An 18,815-nucleotide genomic window follows, 5' to 3' on the forward strand; every position below is an offset into this window, starting at 1 on the left:
TCTCTACCCGGAAAAATAGACCCAGTGGAATTTCCGGTGACGTCGCTGCGCAGCGAGCCCATAACAGGTCTGCAGCTGTCTGAGAGCAACAATAACAAGACGAGCTAAGCGGTCCGAAGGGGTTTTATACCTCGACATACGATTAAGGCACTACTTACAGCAGAAATCGAACCAAATACAGGCAAATATGTGGTTGTCGAAATAACTCTGGCCTAGGCTTCTTTATTCCCCGACTCGGTGGGACGTCGTTGGGCACCGCGGAAGAAACGACCGAGATTCGGTCCTACGAGGAGTAGCGGAGCTCTGGGCTGCAACTGGGTCAGTGGGCCTCTCGGTTGTTAAGTTGGGGATCTCTGTTTCCCCATTTCCCCGTAGTACCTTCCGTTCTTTTGGATCCGCATATTGTCACCCGTATAACATACACCAGTACCATGCAGGCCAACGGGGCAGGACAGGACCCAGGTTCAGAGCTGTCCTGCCGTTCCAGTGCGCAGAACGGCGAGGGGTCGTCCGCTGGGGGAGCTCACGCCAATGGACTCGTCTCAGTCACAAACAATGGAAACTCTGTTACTGACAACAACGGCCTGTCGGACCAAGCCGAGGAGTCCAACAACGCCAACGACGTCAATTCCACCGTGAAGAAGAAGAAGCGTCTCTCGCAGTCCGAGGAAGACGTCATCAGGCTAATAGGGCAGCATCTCCACGACCTGGGGCTGAAGTGAGTCTCCAGCTTAGTCAGCCGTTATGTCATTCTCCCTCACCAAGGCTGTGTTGCCTGCCTCCCTCAATTAGATATGATTCTCACCTCCAAGGACAATGAATGTAAATTTATGAATGTAAATTCAAAGATCGAATTATCCAATTACACTTTTCTTTGTTCATGTCATTAATGTCTACGTTTACTCTCAAAATATCTGCCTATTTATGTTTTGAATAATAGTTATTCAAATCCACACATTGTCATCACATACAGCAGCATACAGCAGATTGCCAGTGACACAATGTCCCATCTGCTCTGATAAAACGATCCTGCACAGCTTGCTCTGAGTCACTCGCTTTTCCACATGTCACGTATAGAAAAGTTCCGATTTACTACCATCCTTCTCCCTGCAGTCAAACGGTAGACATGCTCATGCAGGAGTCGGGCTGTCGCCTGGAGCATCCCTCCGCCACCAAGTTCAGGAATCACGTCATGGAAGGAGAGTGGGACAAGGTTGAAGCTGCTTTTAATGTTTTATATTTATTTTGTTAGAAAGTAGTTATGCTCATGAATTTTATTTTAAAATGGGATGGTTCCTGTTCTTGGGAACATTGTGAGTCATAAATGCTCCTATTGTATTGTCAGGACATGAGGAGGGTGTAACCTTCCTTAAATCCTTTCCTCATGATGCTGTTGCTGCTGTCTTCTATTTAGGCTGAGAGTGACCTGAATGAGCTGAAGGCATTGATGCATTCTCCCAGTGCAATCGTGGTAAGTTCATTACTAGCGTCCTGCACTTCTGTAGAGCTGTTTGGTTAGAAATGCATTGCATATAAAGTTTGACAACAAATATATTTACTCAACGACAAATTGTTGAATGTGTTAAACCATCTGACAAAACATATATATATATATATATATATATATATATATATATATATATATATATATATATATATATATATATATATATATATATAATCAACGCATACAACCCATAGGTCGTCTTTGTAATTTGATCCTATTATGTTCTCCTTGCTTCCTGTGTCCGCAGCGTATGAAGTTTCTGCTGCTGCAGCAGAAGTATCTGGAGTACCTGGAGGACGGCAAGGTTCTGGAGGCCCTGCAGGTTCTCCGGGCTGAGCTCACGCCCCTGCAGTACAACACAGAGCGGATCCACGTCCTGAGCGGGTAGGTCGTCCGAGCACTGCACGGTTATTCTCCTGGTCGTTGTTGTTGTCCTTCTTCGTTAACCCGCGTAAACAGCTCACAGGAAGGAAGAGAATGCAAATAACTGCAGTAGTCTTGTAAAAACACTACGATTTAGTATCGTCTCTCAGTCTTGGGTGGCTGCAAAGTGGAAGAAAATAAAATTAGTGACACATCGTTTTATTGATTGTATATAATTTTCCATTTTGGACTTTTCGATAATGATTCCACTGACCGCCTGTCTGTGGACTTTGCACTAGATTATCTTGTATTTATTTCATGTTGATGGTGTCATGTGTTCCCTTTGGAAGATACCTGATGTGCAGCAACGCTGAGGACCTGAAAGCTAAAGCCGAGTGGGAAGGCAAGGGCAGCCCCTCCCGTACGAAGCTGCTGGACAAACTACAGAGTGAGTGACGCGAGAGCTAGGAGGGCTTCATCCTGGCCATTCTTATCTGCCATTGTAGCTGGGGTTGCCATGTAGTCATATAGGGGAACTATCTCATGTAGTTCATGATTTATCGGTGGCCACATTGGATCATCATTTATATAAAATATATGGAAGAGTAAAAAATTCCTATATTTGTAATGTTTATAAGTTGCATTAACTAATTAAGTTAAGTTTATTAAGTTGCATTAACTAACAAGAACGGGATCTTAAATTTTTTTAAATAACCATGACCTATCACAGAGGGATGTATCCACTTCACACATACAAAATAACTTCTCAATTATATACAGAATATGCAGCTCAAAGTTAGCTAATGAACTCGATTCAGTGTGGTCTGAATCATCCCCTTACTGTGGCATGCAGTTATTACTTCCTCGAAGTCCGAAACACTTCAGCTTCATTCAGCTGAACCGGCGCAATCATCCAAGTGTGTGGTAATGGGTCCCCCAACTTGGCTACCTAGCCAAGAGAGAGAATAGACTTTAACCATTAAATCGGCTTGAAGCAACAGAAGGAAATCGATAGACTGAAATTCAGTTGACGTTGTTGAGCGAACTTCATTTTCTGATGCTTAACAGGCTGATTATGATACAATTATAACCAGATAACCCTTACATAACTATTATATAATTATTACAAGTTAGGGGTTTCTGTTGTCCATCACTGAAAGTGAAGGATTATAACTTTTTTTAACTCATTCATTTTTTAACTAATTCATGTGACTCATCCTGGAAGATTGTGGGCGAAGCTTAATCTGCAAGTCCCAACCTTCATACTCATTTGAATCAGTGTGGAGGGAAACAACAAGGGGGGCTTCTCCCTTGGCGTCTGTCCTAAAGCTTGGCCTTCTTGTCCTCCCCCGTCCAGCCTACCTGCCTCCCTCGGTGATGCTTCCCCCCCGCAGGCTGCAGAACCTGCTGCGTCAGGCAGTGGAGCTGCAGAGAGAACGCTGTCTCTACCACAACACTAAGATGGACAGCGGCATGGACTCCGTCTCCCTGCTCCTCGACCACGCCTGCAGCAGGTCAAGATTCCCATTCTTCTCCAGCACCCCACTGCTCCATTCACTCATATCCTACCCACACACTCTTCTCCATTCACCCATATCCTTCCGCACCCTACTACTCCATTCAATCATGTGCTACACAATCTCCCCAATACATAGGGACGAGACCACGACCAGAGTTAAATGTATGACGGGGTGGTCTCTAATGGTTAAATATAAGTTACTTTCTTCTATAATGTTATCGTTTTTTAATCAAATTGAGTCTGCTGAAATTACCATATTCTTCCTTGGCGGTTTCAGCGTATTGGGTTAGCATTGTCAAGGAAACATCTGGTTGATAGTTGTATGTGCCTGAAGGGGTGTCCTGTACTGGAAAATAATGTACAGTAGAACATTTAGTGACATATTTCTGTGACAAGAGTACTTCTACATTTTCTAATTCAATCCATTTCTTTTCACGTTGGCCTTCACTCAACCACAGCTGCTTCTGTCTATTTTGCCGCAACCAACAAGGTCATTCTCAACTCTCCCTCTGCAGGAAACAGTTCCCCTGCTACACCCAGCAGGTCCTCACTGAGCACTGCAACGAGGTGTGGTTCTGCAAGTTCTCCACCGACGGCACCAAGCTGGCCACGGGATCCAAAGACACGACAGTGATCGTATGGCAGGTTGACCCCGTAAGTCGTTCACTCAAACCAAGCGATGGGCCGGCATACCGTCTGATACAGAGGGGTGCTCAATGGCTCGTTGTTGTTTGCCAACAGGAGAGCCACCAGCTGAAACTGTTGAAGACCCTGGAGGGACACGCTTACGGTGTGTCCTACTTGGCGTGGAGCCCCGACGATGTCTACTTGATCGCTTGTGGCCCGGATGACTGCTCTGAGCTTTGGCTGTGGAATGTACAGGTAATTCATGGCGCACACACATCGGCTATGGTCTTAAACCGGGTTAGAGCTTCTGTAGGTCAGATCTGAGAGATGTAAAGAGACAGAGCAGAAGGGAGACTGTTGCCTGGCTCTTTGCTCCTTCCCCCCCTTACGTTGCAAGTGCATCTTAAGGCTGGTATTCCAAGTAGTATGGTGGTATCTCCAAGAATCACTTTCAACATTAAAAACCCAATAACACCAGACAAGTTCAATTATCCTTGCCTGTGGTCTTCTTCGTCCAGACAGGGGAGCTGCGGACCAAGATGAGCCAGTCTCACGAGGACAGCCTGACCAGCGTTGCCTGGAATCCAGATGGCAAGCGCTTCGTCACGGGGGGCCAGAGAGGCCAGTTCTACCAGTGTGTGAGTGTCGATCGCACCACAGACACTATCAACGACGCACCACACGCTGTAAATGCCCAAAGGCCCTAATGTGTGGGTCACACGCACAGTACATACATGTCTGCCTATTTCAGAAAGGAATTGGGCCAGTTTGTTGAGATCAACCATTAAGACTCAATTGTCGAAATTTCGTGTTTCACTAACGAACCCATGTCTGGGTGTGAGCAGGACCTGGATGGGAACCTGCTGGACTCGTGGGAGGGCGTGCGTGTCCAGTGCCTGTGGTGCCTCGGCGACGGCAGGACCGTGCTCGCGTCCGACACGCACCAGCGCATCCGCGCCTACAACTTTGAGGACCTGACGGACAGAAACATGTGAGTCTCTCTGGACTGCTGCTAGTCCTCCACCAGGGCAGGAGCAGAACAGCGCTGGGTTTTCAAACTCGACAACTCAAAAAAATGCCACCCCCACCCTGCTCGCTCCCTGTGTGTCATTACACGTCAGCTCCCGTTTGGCCGGTCTGTGTGGTTTTTAATGGACAAATTGTACGTGTATTTGATCACTTTACAGAGTGCAAGAGGACCATCCAGTTATGTCTTTCACTGTCTCCAAGAACGGGAGGCTAGCACTGCTGAACGTTGCTACTCAGGTGAGGGAGCAGCGTGCCGTTGTGTCTGCGTCTGAGCCTGAGGGTGTAAAGATGTGTTTTTAGGTCTGGGTGCGTGCGTGCATAAAGAGAATTTGTGTGAGTTTACTTTCCACATCATGTCTCAAAGCTCTTGGTAATTTAAGGCTTGCACTAGTCATTGCAAGACGGAGGCTGTTCAGTGTTTTGTGAGGACTTTCAGTATTATGTGGCTCTGTGTTTTCAGGGAGTCCACTTATGGGACCTGCAGGACCGTGTGCTTGTGAGAAAGTATCAAGGTGTGACCCAAGGATTCTACACCATCCACTCCTGCTTTGGAGGACACAATGAAGACTTTATTGCCAGTGGAAGTGAAGGCAAGGAATAATGAAATTACAGATTAAACAGGAGCTAAACTGACTGTAAAGAATGATGTAATTATGCTCACTCTTCTTGTAGTCCATAAAGCAATTCAAGCACATTCACAGAGGGCATTATCTTAATAAGATTTATTTATATAAATTAAATAAAAAAATCGTTATCCAAACTGTTAGACACTTTCACATTTTTAAGCTTAATATGTAATCAGCTCAAGTAAATCACGTTATTTATACATTTCTGACACTACTATGCACAATAATGGGATGTCTCTACCAGCAAATTCGCTCAAGTCCCCAGCCGATGCATCCCATTATTGTGTGTGATTGCAAACACGTTAGGAATATTCATCTGCCCGTTGGTTAATGCAGAATTGAGTTTGGACTCGGGGGGGGGGGGGGGGGGGGGGGGGGGAAATCCTTTTAAAGACCCTTAAAAACAAAATGGAAAGTTGGAAAGTGCATGCAAAGTTATCAAAACCTGCCCCTTTCCCAATTCTCCCCAGACCACAAAGTTTACATATGGCACCGGCGCAGCGAGCTGCCCGTCGCAGAGCTGTCGGGCCACACGCGCACCGTCAACTGTGTGAGCTGGAACCCCGTTGTGCCGGGCCTGCTGGCCAGCGCCTCCGACGACGGGACCGTCCGGATCTGGGGGCCTGCCCCTTTCCAGGACGTCCAGGACACAGATGGGCCGAATGGTGCGAGGTGGAGTCACTTGTTGTTGAATTAAGAAACAGCAAGTGGATCATTCACTTGTTGTGATTGATCCGTGTTTGTGTGTGTGTGTGTGTGTGTGTCTGCTATAGTACTCTTTTGCAAATGGCATAAGCAGCAAGCAAATCGAGAAAGCTGCGTAACGAGTTCTTCACTCGCCTGGATATTATGAAACGAGGCAAACAGGTTTTGCTTGTTTCAATCTGAAGCAGTCCACAATACTCCCAACAACCCAAGAAATTAAGTGATTATCCTGTCATACTTTTGTATCATGCTTTATACATTTCTCTCAATCCATTGCACAGTACTGCGTTGAAGGTCAGGAATGGTTGATTGTTGTCGAGCAAGGGCTTTAACCTCTCTCATTTTGCCTTTCCAGAAAGCAGTAGCATGGACAGCTGATGGTTGGCACCCATCTTGAGGACCTGCTTTCCCCCCCTGACGTCACGGGTAGAGAGAGAGCGTCGAGACTCCGTTAAAGACTCTGTTGAAGCTAAGAGACCTTTTTTTTTTCTTTTTTTTTTACAGCTGCCTCCCGGAGGCAGGGCCACTGGTGCTGTTAGCTGGGCCGTGACATCACACGGAGATGTCAAAAAGTACAAGAAGAAAAACAAAAAGAAAGAGTCAAGCCCATTCAAGTCGGAAGCCTGGGTAAGCAGGAATCTAAAAAACGGCGTCAGACGCCACCTCCTGTCTGGCGTTTGGACCCTTTCCCTCTAAATGAACCGCCCATCTACCATCGATCCACCTTTCAGAATTATTTATTATCGATGATATTATTTATTCTCCTGATTAATCCCTTGAGTGGTTTGCGTTGGCTGCTGAGTAGCAGTGCGTGGCGCCGGTGTTTTTTCGTCGCAACCTCATTTGTTGTTCTGAGATTCATCGCTGGCAGCGACTCAATGGCACGGCCATCCTGGCTTTTCCCCCAACCTCTATCCACCGGGAGAGAGAGATTTTAATTGGATGTAATACTCCCTGAAGAAAATCGTTGAAAACCTTATTTTAATGTTTTTGTGCATTTTAACCCTAGTCATTTGTTGAATTATGTGTGATTTAGCATTCTTTTTTTTGAAGGGGATTGGGGCTGGGGTTGGGGGAGTTAACGTGAGTATAAGGTATAACAAATCTGCAGAAGAGCTCCAATCTGGGTTAACGGGTCATTCCACTTTCTTTTGCCTCAAATTTATTACAACCAATCATGTTGCTCGATGCTGGGATTTGCAGCCATGGACTACATGAAATGGATCACTACTGGAAACAACCTTACCAGCGGAAACACAACAAACGTGATATGGCTGAACATTGATCTCGGATCTAGAAGAGGATTGATAACTTCAACGAAAGAATCGTTGTTGTCGTATCCCTCCTTGGACAACAGTGAACACAAACTCTGCAGCAAACTCATCTTATCTGCCAACTGGTTGTCGGACAAGCTAAAATGTCCTGTCCAGACACCAACCTCCTTAGACAAAGTGTCTGGAAAGTTTAAAGATCGAACCTGTGTAGTGTACTGGCTACTGGAGGAATACATTTGTTTCTTGCCCCCTGATGAGTTTCCCTTTGGAAGAATAGCTCCGTTAAACACATGAAACACCGGCCCTCACCCTCTCTGGGTTCGGGCCCAGGTGTTGTACAGTTTCCCCCCAGAAGTCCGGCTATAGCATAGTTGAAGTTCTGGATCCGAGATTAGGTGAGCGGATCCGCCGTGTTTTACAGCAGTGTTGTATGTCTGTGATATACCTGTTGAAGCATGTACAGTGGGTTTAGCTTCCTTCTAAGAGTTATTTAGGAGCTGTCGCTGTCGTCGTGGAATATAAAAAGAGCTATAATTGGAAAAGGATGATCTGTTTTTACTCGGCTGTTAACCTTACCCTCTGCACTGTGGGGTTGGCTATTTATGATAATGCTGTTTTGTCATCCTGGTCTGTTTGTGAGCCATAGTACTTCCCTCGTCATCATCACCCCTGACACTTTCTCCTTGCCTTCGGTGAGTGTGTATGTGTGCCCTTCCTCCAACAACATCTTTTGATTTTGCTTGTGTCTTTCTCGTTCTCCTCATTTACAGGTTTTTATTTGTATTTTTAATCACAAGATGTCTGTGTTAAACTAATATAATGTATTGAAATCTTTATCACATTTAGATGGCCACATTCATTTCATCAGTCATCGTCTCCACTCAGGTGGAGTTAAATAGCATCAGTTGATCACATTGCACATTTGGTACACGTGTGTCATTCCTATATATGAATTTGTACAAAGTGGGTCCCTTAGGAGATTGAGACCCACAGCCCTACCAGTTATGGTGTTCTTTGTAGTATGTGCTGTATATTTCTATGTTATGGCATGTATTATGAGGCTGCTGCTGTTGCAGGCAGATCTTCACTGCATTAGAAAATGTGCCTGCTCAGAGGGCATACGAGCCACCAGCAATCTGTCACTGAACATTACACACATTAGTGGTACACACAAAAGGTAGACGTACCTGCATACAATATCAAACACTAAAAGAATCACAGATATGGTGTACTAGGTTGTGCTTATGCAAGGTTTCTTTTTATGTTTATTTTAGAATAATTTGGGGGCTACATGTGTTTTTTCTTTCCTTTGTGGTAAGCGTTATTGGCAAAAGCTTAAAAAATGACATTCGTGGTCAGGTTTGCAAGAATTCATTTTACATTTAAATGTATTAATTAAATGATTGTACTGTTACGTATTGTGTAGGAGAAGTGTTATGTATGCATATTTTCAATAAAGCATTCAGGGTTTTAAAGTGTGTTAAAAACACATAATTAAGTGTCCACTCGTTGTGTTGGTCGACGGTGCCATCCGACTATCCATTTAGGGTTTTGAATGCACATGCCATTTTGAGTGGTCATGAATTTCACAATCACTCCGCTCTAATTGGCAGGCTGCATCTGTTTGAACATATAAATCAAACAAAACGATTCAATCTCACATTCAAATTTATTAAACTCCAAATGGTGAACCGTTGTGAGCCAATTACAAATGGGAATGAACTTGAACAATTGAAGAACACTGCAGATCAGTTCAAGCAGTCAGTTATAGTCTCTCAACAAAACACCCGCAGGTCTGTGAATACTGATGCTTAGCGTGTAGATTCTATTTCAAACTCCCAAGGTCACTAATGAGTCCATAAGAAAACACTGGAGTGCATTTAAGTTTTTTCTTAATTGGATGTGTATTCCCCTGAGAAACCTTTGAATGTCAGATGAATCTGCCAATGATTGGGATTTGAAGACATTCACATTCACCCACACCGTTTGATTATAATCAGGTCATTCGGAAAGCCTTTACGTCAACCCACTATATAGCCTCACTATATTCATAGTGTAGAAACCGCTCCATACACTGAACAACTTCTTTCCTGTATATAAAAAAAGAATTTAAATAACAAACCATATGGGTAAAAAAGTAATTAATTTTGTAAATCTGCCCCCATTACTTTCAGATTGACTTGCTGCAGTAAGTAATGACACATTTCCCCTATTATTATTAAACCATGGCAAACAATAAAGAATGTTAAAAGATCTAAAAAAAAAAGGATTTTCATTGAAAACATGCTAGACAGACAACGGGATAGGTTGGAGACAAGGGTTTCATGGTGAAAGGAATAAACTGATGTGATTGTCACCCACTGCCGAGGTTAACAGTGCAAGCAATGCTTTGGATAACCACAGTCACATTTACCAGTGCATTAAATATGCAGCTCACCAGCGTGCCTGCAAAAAGAAGAAAAACATCCAACCAAAATAATACAGGCAGCCAAATGCCTGTCAAAACATTAACAAACAGGCATGATTCAGATTCATGGGCCATCGTAATTTTCTTTAGGGGGGAAGGCTGGGAAATCCTAAGAGTTCCAGTGGTGGTGCGTGATGCTGCTCTGACCTTAACTAAGGGCTTGTATGCATAGAGCTTGTCAGAACAGAATCAGTGGCCTGCAAACCTAATAACCAATACCAACCCCTTACAAACTGAACTGCAGAGTTGTTGTGGTTCAGGGAAACCGTTTTGTGCAATGTTCTATGCATACAGGACCAGACTAATCTTCAAAACCCATGATAACGAGGCATTGGGCAGCGTTTTTCAGGAGGCTTCCCACAGAGGTCAATCGTTGATTAGTGCCAGGATCATGCTGAGAAGGAAAGAGTGACCAAGATGAGAACAAAGGCTGTTGTAAATCTGACATGCATTAAGCTAAATGAGTGCTATTCTCACCTGTACAAATAAATGAAGAAGCAGAGCAAGTGGAAGCCGAGTTTAATCATCGCCTCCTTCATGTGGGACTTCAGTTGCCCCCTGTTGTGGATCTCAGTCGGGTCAAAGACCCCCATATTACCCAATGGCACCTTTACATACCTGCAATTTAAACATGGATATAGGACATCGTCAAATGCCTGCAGGGCAAGGCTACACATGGTTCAAAAATGTATTGGGCTGAATCATAGTCCCACACATTGGATGGAACCTTGTTTGGTGTAGTTTAACACATCAGACTTCAGATAACTAAAGACAGAGGTCGACAACCTCAAATGGCGTAACTCCGCCCCTTGCAGTCCTGGTTTCTCGGCCCAGGCTCTGTGCGGCCACCCCCTACAGGTTCTGCTATAACATAGTAGGACTGCTGGATCCCAAATTGTGCTGAATCCTAACCATAACTAGATGCCTTTAAAAAACAAAACATAACAGAATATTCATGAGTGTAAGTGGATTACCTGTAGAGATCCCATGCAGCTACAGGCAGGTTGAGGATAAGGATGAACCAGTGCATAGACACCATCATCATCACAGTCGTTAGTGTTTGGCCAATCAACTCGGGTATTACCCACTGTGTAAAAAAAAAAAAAGTATGTTGAAATGGGTTCAAGCTATTGACAAACAAAGCTTCAATAAGGGAAAAGTCACGTACTACTATATCAGTATCAAATGCAACTGACTGCAAGAAACAATATAGGAAGTGGGGACTTACTTTGTTCAGTTTGGAGCAGCAAGCTCTGGCATTAATGTAGTCACATTCTAAATCAGACAGGGTTATAATCTGGACATCGAGTTAAGGTACAACATAGTTATATTCATATTATAGTTGCACAAGTCATGTGATATTTCTAAAATCATGAGAAGAATTAATGCTGAAGGTGAAGGACAGAAGTCGCTGTGCGCTCTGAATCATGTACTACACAAGTAGCCATCAGATATGTTAAGATAACTGCCTACGGTCTGCATGACCTGAAAACAAGAAGAAATGCTTCATGTCTCCCTAGATGCACCTCTCTGTTCATGTAATTAAGTCAATGATGGCTTGTATCAGCTTGTGGAAAATTTGAGCCCTGAGGAATTGGTTAATCTATTTTAGTTAAGAATGGCAAGTTTAGTTAAGAATGGAACACATCGGAAGGAGACTCCTCAGCTTGTTGACACTTGTAGCTCAGCGGCTAACCGGAAGCTACACGACTGCTTTTCTAGTCCGCTAGAGAATAATCCATGTAATGCATGGATTTGCTGGCTGTTTTATATTAAAACGGGTTGAAACGCTGCACAGACACACACACAGGAAAAGGATACAAAGTACACAGACAGAAAAATCAATGCACAACAGTCGACCAGCGACACGATAAACACCGCCGCCTCCATTTTCCGCCTTTTTCCTGTGATTTGTCATCACTTCCGGCGGGGTGTATGGGCATGGCAAAAAGATAGTGGTTACGCCTCCTAGCGTTCTTCATTGACCTGAACACATTGTATCCAAATATAATTAAATGAAATGTGGTACTTTTCACATAATAAATCAAGCACCCTTCTACTGGTTGATGAATACACATCATTATTATGTTAACCCGGTCTATTTCATGGTTGTGTATTAAGAGGGTCCAGTGCTATTTACAGCCATTTTCTCTCTCAATTGCTCTTAGAGGATGTTTTAGTTGAATTTGCTTGGTCATGTACAGTAGTTTGGACTTCAAGGAGTGAGAAAGTGATGTAGTAGGCATCATACACGTCCATCTCATATAGCAACATGTCCCCTCTTCCTTTCTCTGGCCAATGCTGCATTAAAGGCCAGATTATGCACATTATGCACAAGTATACACATATTCAACATTTATTGGGATAAGGAAATCTATTTTTATCAAAGGTCGATGATTATGATGAAGATGATGATGATGATGATGTGGCGCCATGGGAGCGCCAATCACGTGCTCACGTCGGATTAACCGTTTTAAACGTGTGACGTCGCACATGGGCTGGGTCAATGCGAACAAATCTAAATCCGACATAAATATTGGGAGCGACACGCCACAGACAGCACTATTGTAAAGTAAGAGCATCTTTTTTTATGCGTTACATGCCATATAAATGTGTTATCTTGAATAGCTTCATTATGCGGCGTGATCCGTCCCAGGAAACACGAGTAGAAATAGGCTGCGACTCATAGGCTGAAACCACGGCGCAATAAACCCTATAAGTACTGCAGAAATGTGTCACCGGTGTATAATTTATTGGATAATGCCTTCGATTATTTTTTTATACTCGTTTCTTTGTTAGGTTTTTACTTAAATAGGTAGGCCTATATGTGTGAAACTGATCCGCCTTATAGCATCATGCATTTCAAATTAAGCCTATTTCTATTTTGCATTGTACGTCACAATTGCCTTAAGAGAAGAGATGCCTTTCGTTAATTAATAATTTGACATTCAAGCGATTTGTTCTGCAACTAGTGGGGTTGAGGGCGTATCTCGTCAGCGTCCCGTTCTGTTGTGTCTGTCAGGAGGACACGTGATATCAGTTTACTTATCACATTGGTCACTGTTGCTGCTCATCGCTCTTGTTTTGTTTATACATCATGCGCCGTGATGAATGATAGCGTCATGTCCGATCTTACCTCGACCCATGTCTCATAATACCTTGTCCAATCACACTCATCAACATTGTGATGTGTTGTTGGTGTGAATTAACCTCATTGGTGTCTAAAAATAAGTTGACTGCCATCACAGTCATAGCCTATAATGTTCCAAGGTTTATTGTGGCCCACTTGAGTGATACACTGTTATGAACATTGATTTAAACATGGGATATCAGTTTAATGAAACACTCAAATCAAATATTCTGTATAGTTTTCTTCCCAGCTTAAAATAGTCAACATGCAGGTTGGGCTTGAGCTCCGGCCACTGTCCTTCACCAAGGCAACAGTGGAGTTGCTCTATATACTCTGTGAAACTGCTCCTAGATCACCAAGAAAATCAATGCAAAAGCATTAACAATTCTTTATATTGGTTCAATTATTTTAGAATATAGACCTTCAATAGACCTACTTATTTTATTCTAATTCCAAATTCTCTCAACAATCCCTGGGCAATATATTTTTCTCTCTGACAAATATAACAAACGGATCATTAAAAACTCTCACATATTGTCCCCTCCAGGCTGACCCAACACAACATCAACCGCAAGCATGTCGTACGGCAGAGTGGACAGCTACCGGTCCCAGACCCGGGACCTCAGCAACCTCACCCAGACATGCAGCAGCAACATCCAGAAAATCACACAGAACAGTAAGCCGCACGCACGCACGCACGCACGCACGCACGCACGCACGCACGCACGCACGCACGCACGCACGCACGCACGCACACACACACACAATATGCACGGCACCTTCTAATGTCAAAGCAGGACTTAATGTTTCACTTCTGCCACGTCTAATGCTTGTTTTGTACGCAGCTGGCCAGATTATGAGCCTATTATACCAGATGGGTTCTGGCAAGGAAACCCCAGAGCTACAGGACAGACTGTAAGTATTAACTCATTGTAACCAGCCAGACATTTAGGCAATGTACGCAAAAAATATATTATTGATGAAAGCTACTGATCATTTTAAATGCTTTGTTTTTGTGTGTCTTTGTGTTTTACCTATTAAAATGAGTGACTTATTGGGATACAAAAAAATATGTAAAAGCCTTGGACACCATTTTCTTACACTACACACTATACTTTTTGTACACTATACACTTCTGACTTGTGCTATCTGTTTGTTATGTAAAAGTTCAGAAGTGTCAGTATCGTATCAATTCTTCTTTATCATTATTATATTCATAACTCCTATGTAGACAACAGCTACAGCACTATACAAACCAGCTGGCTAAAGAAACCAACAAGCATCTGAAAGAGCTGGGATCCTTCCCGCAACCTCTCTCTCCATCCGAACAGGTCAGGATGTTTTCCTGTGTTCCAAGCTAGACACCTGCAAGCAAAAGAATGTTTCGGAATTTCACAGCAAAATAAACTTGAGTCCTTATACGAAGCGTGCAGATAAAATGAGGTTTGCTGTGGGCTCTGTAGTCCATGTCATCATCTATTGGCAGATGTTTGATACAGTCTTATGCACTTCTTAGAAGTGAACACAGTTAAGTCAGGAACATACCTCTCCATGGCGTCCCGTTTTTCCAATAATAAGACCATTATCAGAGTATTTTATATATTATATATATTTATTTATTTTAATCTATAACGTCAGAACTGTTAAAAAAGCAAAGGTGTTCCATTATTGAATATAATGCTTACCCTAGGAACGTAAATGACCAATCAGGGTCAAGTATTTCACAATGCTGTGCTATAACCATGCATCACTTATCTATGTACTATTATTCTTTCCTCTTTACAGAGACAGCAAAAGATCCAGAAGGAGCGTCTGATGAATGACTTCTCCACTGCGCTCAACAACTTCCAGACGATCCAAAGACGTGCGGCAGAGAAGCAGAGAGAGACAGTAGCTAGGGCCAGGGCAGGCTCGCGGCTTATGGTGAATCCCACGTTTCCTCGAAAAAATATATGAATGCAGTTGGTCAATACGTCCAAATTTAATTATAGTCTAGCTTCCTGCACAATTTGTATACAATTTGTGCCCATGCCCAGGGCATGGGCATTCTTCCAAAGAGAATTGATGCAAACTCCCCTTTTCTGCCAATATCCCACAGGGAGATGGTTGCAATGTTGAAGAACAGCTGGTTACGTTCGAAAAGTATGTATTCTTCAGTCTACCGGAATATGTCATAGTCAATTGGCCTTAATAATTTGCGTTAAGTGATGTAAAAATATCGATGCTGTGTGATTGTAGGCCTACCTCGATTTTATTAACATTGAACATGGCCTCATAATGTTCATTAGGGATGATGAAGACTCGGCCCAGCAGGACCAGGTTCAGACAGAACAGGCCCCCATCACCGAGGAGGACCTGGAGATCATCAAGGACAGAGAGACCAACATCAGGCAGCTGGAGGTAAGGCTCCACATCGCTGCTTGTAGTACCAATACCTCATGAGGGAGGGTTTGGATCAGTGAACCTTCATCTCTGGTTTTCCTTGCTCTAATCCCCCCAGGCGGATATTATGGATGTGAACCAAATCTTTAAGGACCTGGCTCTGATGATCCATGATCAGGGAGAAATCATAGGTGAGCTTTGTGACATGCACACAGGGAGATCATTCATATCAATATTACCCTTTTTAGGGAAGCACACTATGAACGTATTCCTGTAACGTAGCCCTGCCATACCAAGTACCTAGTTTTTAAACCATATTGCATGCCTCAAAGAACGTCCAAGTGAGCTACAGATCTGACACTGTGTTCATTTATAGCTTTAACTGTCACCTCCTCTGAATTTGGTGTCTATGTCGGTTTCATCCAAACACAGACAGCATTGAGGCAAATGTTGAGAGTGCAGAGGTCCATGTTGACAGAGGAGCTACTCAGCTCCAAAGAGCTGCCGGTTACCAGGTAACATGCTTTATGTATGCATGTATTTGATGATGAGGAGGATTATGATGATGTTTGCTTCCTTTGTACCGTCAAATTGCCTGAAATGTTCTTTGTTTTGTTCTGTGCTTTGATAAAGAATTGAACAACATGAATTATGCCTTTGCTCCCTTTTCAGAGGAAGTCTCGCAAGAGGAAGTGCATTCTTGCCATGGTGTTGTCCCTGGTTCTCACCATACTGAGCATCATCATCTGGCAAGCGCTCAGATGAGACCACTAAAGTGGAGAAAAGGAGTCGAGTGTTCTACTGAGGACTTAAAATGGCTTCCAGTGAGTGTGCGCATTGCTGTAGTTGTGTGTCTGATGACGTGAGCGTCTGTGTGACTTTCATTTGTACCTCTCGGTACGATGATTCAGAATGTGAAGTTAGTTGTGTGTGTGTGTGTGAGTATATGTCTCTTTTTAATCAAGCACGTAAAATGAGGAATTGTTTTCAACAAACCCCCAAAATGGTGACTGCACTATACCCTAGCCTGTGAATCCTTGACCAGTCGAGTGAAGCCCTGTGTATGCCAAGATCCATGTTGCTACTCGGAGGCATGGTACATCGCGTTAACATGCAAGCAAGGGAGCAGCATAGCCATCAGAACCTAGATGTATATAAAACAACAATCAAATCTGGAATCCGGATTGTGAACCCAAGTCTTCTCCATTGAAAATATGTAAACGCAATACATTCACGTCAAAATAAGTTGTTTTAAATTTATTTAAATGTACACCAAAAAGCGGTTGGTGTATCTCAACAAACACATATACCGTGATTTGGCCCGGTGCATCCATTTTATTCTTGTGTCTGGCTGTGGAAAACAGATCGAAGACACTATGCCAGTTCCCTGCCCGAGCAATCAATGATTAGTTGACGGCCACCTCCAGAGAGACAGGTTGGGATGATGCTGACCTCTGGGATGACTGCAGATCTTTGCGTATGGGTAGGACTTGGACCGGCCAAAGGGGTGTGTACAGGTCTATGATAGCGGCGTGGATCTTTGCTGATCCTCACATCCGTGCTTATGCAGAAGTGTAATTTGGCATTTAAGTAAAAAATGGTGATGTTCAGGAAGGGTTGTTCTCGTAGTCCTCTTGGATTTAACATATCTGTTTGGTATAGGGTCCATGGTCGACCAGTTATGCATTTCAAGGGTACATATTTTCTTTATCTCTGGCCGTGTCTGCATGAGTGCATAAGTGTGTACTCAAGTTGACTGCTATTATACTAGTTTTGTGTTTAGCAGATTGCTTTTATCCAAAGCATCTCAAGCCCAAAGCACACAGCCGTGTCAGGACAGACATGAAATGATCTTGGAATCTTTTGTCCAAAATAGACTCCAGTGTTTCCCCCAGTAAATGTCTTAGTCAAGGTGGTCAGGGAGGGGGGTGGGGGGGGGGCTGTCTCCGTTTCAAATCAATTCAAAAAGCTTTATGGCACGACCATTGTTGTGAACAGTATTACTGATGCGTTATTAATCTTTATTTTCTACACCTGATGGAGGTATGTTTTCTTTCCCTACGAGAGTTTTCTACTTTGTTAATGCATTGGTAGTCAAGGCGGGGCCCTATTGTTGTTAAAGCCGCCTTAACAACACAGTGCTGGGGGAAACACTGGGCTCCTATATTCATAGCAAGCGAAAGAACAAAGTCTCGCTTCGTCCGTGCTCTGTGGGCTTTGCAGGGTTTCTGTTTTGGGTCGCACCACAAATATGAACCAACTTGTGCACTCCTTGTTCTTTGGGTTGTACAGTGAATGAATGAATGAGCAGGTAGAGGTTAGGCACCTTATCAAGGATTCTGTCTGGTAGCTGGAAGACCTTGGGGATTGAGAACCAGACTAGAACCTTGCAGCTAGGGTTACAACGCCCCAACCACTGATGCGCAGCCCCCCAAATTATTTGGATATATTGGCAGGCTGTGTCTCTCAAACATCTCACTGCTGGATACTCTGAATTATAATATGTAAAACAAATCGAATAAGCTATTATAACATTTAAGGCTTTACCTTATTGAATGCAATGTTGCACAAGTTTGTCAAACTATAGAAATGTTCACTTGATTTCTGTACTAAAGTGAGAATATCATGCGTGTGAAAATGTTTTTCATTACCACTGGTACCACATAAGAAAATGTCATTCCATATTTAACAGTTTGTCAATGTCTTGTGTCTTATAAAATAAATGTAAAGCCTGAACAGTGCTTTTGATGTCATATCTTACTTTGTTCACTAGAGGGCGATCAAAACATGGCCAGTTAATGTGCAGGATAGCCAATGAGGAGAAACCCAAGTTGCAGAACTCATTACAACTTAGTTGGACCACATAGATTCAATTAGTAAACCTTTTCTTGAGTGGACATCGATAATATCACCCACGTATATCATATTATCCTCTGTGCTGTAACAGACACACAGCCATTGATAGTAACCTCAAATGTATGCACTATATAACAGAGCCACAACTCCACAAATGATCATCATTCGTTCTCTGAAAATAGGCAGTATGGTGCACCAATAGTACATGAAACTGTTCAGACCATTGAGCAGGATACATGGGGACAAGAACGAAACCTTTAAAAAGTATTATTATTTCAAAAGTGGAGTCGGCTTCTAGTAATTATATATTTTCAATAGCATCCATTAGAA

At 43.2% G+C, this 18,815-nt stretch overlaps 3 protein-coding genes across 6 annotated transcripts; 2 read left to right on the top strand and 1 right to left on the bottom strand.

Moving 5' to 3' along the window:
* The first annotated feature begins 29 nt into the window (after positions 1–29).
* wdr26a (WD repeat domain 26a) lies at positions 30–9,144 on the top strand. Of its 4 annotated transcripts, XR_003978657.1 has the most exons (15): positions 30–718; positions 1,114–1,213; positions 1,415–1,471; positions 1,755–1,891; positions 2,221–2,318; positions 3,228–3,384; positions 3,905–4,043; positions 4,131–4,271; positions 4,535–4,654; positions 4,862–5,007; positions 5,204–5,282; positions 5,506–5,635; positions 6,142–6,336; positions 6,445–6,596; positions 6,732–9,144. XR_003978657.1 is itself a non-coding variant. In XM_030371613.1 (14 exons), the coding sequence occupies exons 1-14, from the start codon at positions 432–434 to the stop codon at positions 6,739–6,741; spliced, it is 1,803 nt and encodes a 600-aa protein (XP_030227473.1). In that variant the 5' UTR covers positions 30–431; the 3' UTR covers positions 6,742–9,144. The 4 variants fall into 4 exon arrangements, 3 of the variants coding, with proteins under 3 accessions (XP_030227473.1, XP_030227471.1, XP_030227472.1); XM_030371613.1 differs by lacking the exon at positions 6,445–6,596 and having other exon boundaries at positions 6,142–6,343; XM_030371611.1 differs by having other exon boundaries at positions 6,445–9,144.
* A 156-nt stretch (positions 9,145–9,300) lies between these two features.
* Positions 9,301–12,043, bottom strand: cnih4 (cornichon family member 4). The gene is made up of 5 exons (XM_030371614.1): positions 11,939–12,043; positions 11,346–11,414; positions 11,092–11,204; positions 10,595–10,735; positions 9,301–10,511 (listed from the first exon to the last, which is right to left on the bottom strand). The coding sequence occupies exons 1-5, from the start codon at positions 12,005–12,007 to the stop codon at positions 10,484–10,486; spliced, it is 420 nt and encodes a 139-aa protein (XP_030227474.1). The 5' UTR covers positions 12,008–12,043; the 3' UTR covers positions 9,301–10,483.
* Positions 12,044–12,590: 547 nt separating this feature from the next.
* Positions 12,591–18,370, top strand: stx12l (syntaxin 12, like). Its single transcript, XM_030371615.1, has 10 exons — positions 12,591–12,689; positions 13,795–13,923; positions 14,093–14,162; positions 14,479–14,578; positions 15,033–15,170; positions 15,346–15,389; positions 15,536–15,647; positions 15,748–15,820; positions 16,062–16,144; positions 16,302–18,370. The coding sequence occupies exons 2-10, from the start codon at positions 13,824–13,826 to the stop codon at positions 16,392–16,394; spliced, it is 813 nt and encodes a 270-aa protein (XP_030227475.1). The 5' UTR covers positions 12,591–12,689; positions 13,795–13,823; the 3' UTR covers positions 16,395–18,370.
* The last annotated feature ends 445 nt before the right edge of the window (positions 18,371–18,815 follow it).

Source organism: Gadus morhua, chromosome 11, assembly GCF_902167405.1.
Source record: "Gadus morhua chromosome 11, gadMor3.0, whole genome shotgun sequence".
Taxonomy (NCBI): Eukaryota; Metazoa; Chordata; class Actinopteri; order Gadiformes; family Gadidae; genus Gadus; species Gadus morhua.

Coding starts and splice junctions, on each gene's coding strand:
- wdr26a (XM_030371611.1), top strand. CDS start 432: ATGCAGGCCAACGGGGCAGGACAGGACCCAGGTTCAGAGCTGTCCTGC. Junction 4,044..4,130: donor TCGTATGGCAGGTTGACCCC/GTAAGTCGTTCA, acceptor GTTTGCCAACAG/GAGAGCCACCAGCTGAAACT. Junction 5,636..6,141: donor TATTGCCAGTGGAAGTGAAG/GCAAGGAATAAT, acceptor AATTCTCCCCAG/ACCACAAAGTTTACATATGG.
- cnih4 (XM_030371614.1), bottom strand. CDS start 12,007: ATGGAGGCGGCGGTGTTTATCGTGTCGCTGGTCGACTGTTGTGCATTG. Junction 11,415..11,938: donor TTTTTCTGTCTGTGTACTTT/GTATCCTTTTCC, acceptor CTCGATGTCCAG/ATTATAACCCTGTCTGATTT. Junction 11,205..11,345: donor GCTGCTCCAAACTGAACAAA/GTAAGTCCCCAC, acceptor TTTTTTACACAG/TGGGTAATACCCGAGTTGAT.
- stx12l (XM_030371615.1), top strand. CDS start 13,824: ATGTCGTACGGCAGAGTGGACAGCTACCGGTCCCAGACCCGGGACCTC. Junction 15,171..15,345: donor GGGCAGGCTCGCGGCTTATG/GTGAATCCCACG, acceptor AATATCCCACAG/GGAGATGGTTGCAATGTTGA. Junction 16,145..16,301: donor AAAGAGCTGCCGGTTACCAG/GTAACATGCTTT, acceptor CTCCCTTTTCAG/AGGAAGTCTCGCAAGAGGAA.